This window comes from Otolemur garnettii, unplaced genomic scaffold, assembly GCF_000181295.1.
Source record: "Otolemur garnettii isolate 467f Iridium unplaced genomic scaffold, OtoGar3 scaffold00043, whole genome shotgun sequence".
NCBI classification, from domain to species: Eukaryota; Metazoa; Chordata; class Mammalia; order Primates; family Galagidae; genus Otolemur; species Otolemur garnettii.
The window spans coordinates 10,787,377-10,791,241 of NW_003852438.1; the positions used below are offsets into that span (position 1 = coordinate 10,787,377).

The 3,865-nt window shown below is 43.9% G+C and overlaps 1 protein-coding gene across 1 annotated transcript in view; it reads right to left on the minus strand.

The window, feature by feature from the left end:
- Positions 1-2,242: 2,242 nt before the first annotated feature.
- Positions 2,243-3,865, minus strand: part of CNPY2 (canopy FGF signaling regulator 2) — a 4,831-nt gene continuing 3,208 nt past the window's right edge. Inside the window, exons 5-7 of the mRNA XM_012805576.2 lie at positions 3,082-3,285; positions 2,827-2,923; positions 2,243-2,407 (exon numbers count right to left, since the gene is read on the minus strand). Of these exons, the coding sequence (XP_012661030.1) occupies positions 2,364-2,407; positions 2,827-2,923; positions 3,082-3,285 (345 nt within the window). The 3' untranslated portion in view covers positions 2,243-2,363. The remainder of the gene's footprint in view (positions 2,408-2,826; positions 2,924-3,081; positions 3,286-3,865) is intronic.

Consider the following 3,865-nt stretch of genomic DNA (forward strand, 5'->3'; position numbering starts at 1 on the left):
GGCAGAGGCAGGAGACTCGCTTGAGCCCAGGAGTTGGAGGTTGCTATGAGCTCTGATGCCACAGCACTCAACCCAGGGTGATGGCTTGAGGCTCTATCTCAAAAATAAATAAATAAATAAATAAAGATATTTTGAGCCAGGTATAGTGGGGCATGCCTATAGTCCTAGCTACTTGGGAAGCTGTGGTCAGAGGATTGTTTGAGCCCAGGAATTTGAGGCCATACATAGCATTCTATAATCATGCTACTGCATTCTAGAGTGAGCAACGTAACAAGACCCCATCTCTCTCTCTCTCTTTTTTTTTCTTTGAGACAGAGTCTCACTTTGTCATCCTTGGTAGAGTGCCGTTGCATCATTGCTCACAGCAAACCCAGACTTTTGGGCTCTAGTGATCCTCTTGCCTCAGCTGCCCGAGTAGCTGGGAATACAGGTACCCACAATACTCAGCTAGTTTTAGAGACGGGGTCTTGCTCTAGCCTCAGGCTGGTCTCAAACTTGTGAGCTCAGGAGATCTGACTGCCTTGGCCTCCCAGAGTGCTGGGATTACAGGCGTAAGCCACCATGCCTGGCCTAAGACCCCATTTCTTTCTTTTTTTGCAGTTTTTGGCCAAGGCTGGGTTTGAACCCGCAACCTCTGGCACATGGAGCCAGTGCCCTACTCCTTTGAGCTACAGGTGCTGCCCAAGACCCCATTTCTTAACAAATAAAAGAAACTACACATAGTCTTGCTTATATGCAAAACTTTTTTGGGTTTTTATGAGATAGAGTCTCATTTTATCATCCTTGGTAGAATGCCGTGGCCTCTTAGCTCACAGCAACCTCAAACTCTTAGGCTCAAGTGATTCTCTTGTCTCAGCCTCCCAAGTAGCTACGAGTGAGGTGAGGCAGGGGGATTGCTTGAGGTCAGAAATTCAAGACCAGCTTGAGCAAAGTAAGACCCCCAACTCTACTAAAAACAAAAAAAGTAGCTGGGTGTGGTGGCACACATCTGCAGTCCAGCTACTCAAAAAACATAAGAAAAAAAAAAGCTTATACTTCTCATAAGCTTTCTGATGGAAGAGAAAGTTTATAGACTACAGGCAGGCAATCAACAGGACTCTCAGGGGTATGAAAAATAGGAATATTATTCATGGGCATCACAGAACAAGAAAAAGGTTCAACAGCTGATTTAGAAAAGATTTGATGGGCAGCGCCTGAGGCTCAATGGGTAGGGCACCAGCCCCATATACCAAGGGTGTGGGGTTCAAACCCAGTCCCGGCCAAACTGCAACAACAAAAAAAATAGCTGGGCATTGTGGCGGGCGCCTGTAGTCTCAGCTACTCAGGAAGCTAAGGCAAGAGAATGGCTTAAGCCCAGGAGTTGGGGGTTGCCGGCAATAGCTTGAAGCTCTGTCTCAAAATAAATAAATAGCCAGCGTTGTGGCGGACGCCTGTAGTCCCAGCTACTCAGGAGGCTGAAGCAAGAGAATTGCTTAAGCCCCGGAGTTTGAGGTTGCTCTGAGCTGTGACGGCACAGCACTCTACTGAGGGTGACAAAGTGAGACTCTGTCTTTAAAAAACAACAAAAAAGAAGGTATCCTTTAGGTTTTCATCCCTATGCCCCAATATAGAATGTCAACACACTGAAAGTGAGGACAGATTTATAGTCCAGATTGACAATGGCTAGTAATGGAGATGAGAAGAGATATACTTTATTGTTGTTGTTGGCATCAAATCTAAAAGTTTAGGCTGGCAAGTAAGGCCTTTCATTAAATAACATTCCTTACCTCATCTGTCCCTATCCAATAAAGCCCTTACTTTTTAGCTCAGTTGGTCACATCCATTTTCCCCTTCCTGTCTCTGCTCTTGCTGGTCCCTCCATCTGGAAGGGCAGGAAGAATAATCCACGTCCATTATTTCCTTCAAGACCAAGCCCTATCTTACTTTATGTTTTATTAGCATGAACACAAGGACTTTCTAGAATCTTATTCTACCATACACTTATATTCCCCTGCTTATTCACAGAGGTTCCTTTGTTCTCCATAGTTCACAGTTAGACTCTAATCATACCGTATAAATGCTTATCCAGTTCATGAATGAAATGGGATCTCTGAAGGTAAAAAGAATTAAAGGTCCAGGCCCCTCCTACCTTTGTTCTATACAAATTCCAAAACTCTTCTTTCTCCTGTTTTGTTTCCTGTCAGTAATACCCTATATTTAAGCCTAATGCAATGGTGATTCCCGGCATGAAAAGACAACACAGTTTGTACTTTTGATTTCATATTTTTTCAGTTCATTTCAGTAAAAACATAATATAAAAGGCATTGCCACCATTTCCCCTCCTGGGGGTGATCCATCAAGCTGGTCTAGGCTGCTCCAGTAGTTCATAGCTCATCATGAGATATGTGCAGGGCATGGTCACATAGATCTGCAAATAGCACATAACAATTTGAAGCAAAATGCTACTCCCATATTGACATATGTCACTCTCAAGAAATAGTCCATTGGAACCAATTCAAAGCTGAATATTAAAAAAAAAAGGAAGAAATACCCCAAACCAAACTGGCACACACACCAAACATCATTCTTCAGAACATATGCTTATAAGTGATAAAACATCCCCACCGCTCTCTCACCTGTATCTCAGGTAAAGGGGCCACAAATTCTGAAAACAGACATAGAATAGAGAAAAAAATCCAATTCCCTGAGCCAAGGGAAATAAATGGATGCCAGCTAGCTCTTTAGCTAAATAGAGGATTTCTCAAATGGAAGTAGGTGGGTTCGGGAACATACCAGGTTGCACAGAAGTATGAGGACAGAACAGGCAGTTAAGCAGGGGCAGCTTACCTGTTCGTTTACTACAAAGTTTGTCTTTAACATTGTCAGCCTCTCGGGAAAAGAATTCAATGAGTTCATCCTCATACTCTTCCACAATGCTCTCACACTGCCAACCCAAGGGAGAAATGAGTGACAAAGGGCAGCAAGAGGCCTCTTGCCTCTATCTCCAAAGAAAAGGGCAAGGATATTGACCCAGCTTTCTAATTGGGTCATCCAACATCCCACTTAATTTCCAAGAACAAGCTACCTGCTCCCATAGCTCACCGCAAACTTGAGGGTGCCGCTGATATCTGAATCAATTCGGATGCCCTGTAGGTCCAGTTCATTGGATTCTCCATTTCGGCCCACTACACGTACGTAGTTCTTGCGGTGGGTGGAAGGGTCAATTTGTTCCCCATACTCCTTCATCCGGTCACATACCTCTTCTAGCAGCTCTGTGAGGTGGGCTTCTGAGCGGGCATAAGGCACCTAGAAACGTCCTCAGCCTTGGGTCACTCTCTTCTATCTCCATACATTAGTACTCTTTTTTTTTTTTTGAGACAGTCTCACTCAGTTGCCATCAGTAGAGTGCCATGGTGTCATAGTTCACAGCAACCTCAAACTCTTGAGTTCAAAGTGATTCCCTTGCCTCAGCCTCCCAAGTAGCTGGGATTATAGGAGCCCACCACATTGCCTGGCTATTTTTACACACAGGTTCTTGCTCTGGTTCATGCTGGTCTCAAACTCATGAGATCAGTCAATCCACCCTCGGCCTCCCAGAGTGCTGGGATTACAGTGGTGAGCCACCCTGCCCAGATGTACATTAGTACTCTTCTACCTCTATACATTACTACTTTATATCCTTACTTTTCCTTCCAAATTTAGCTCAATTGACCTACTCTAAAAAGCCTTCCCTAATTAAAAACAGTATGGCTTACTTGTACAGTTTTGAAGTACTTCCAAATATATGATCTTATTTTACCTCATTATATAATCCTAAGAAATAAGACAGTGTCCTTAGCCCCAAATTATAAACAGCACACTCGGCTCGGCACCTGTGGCTCAAGTG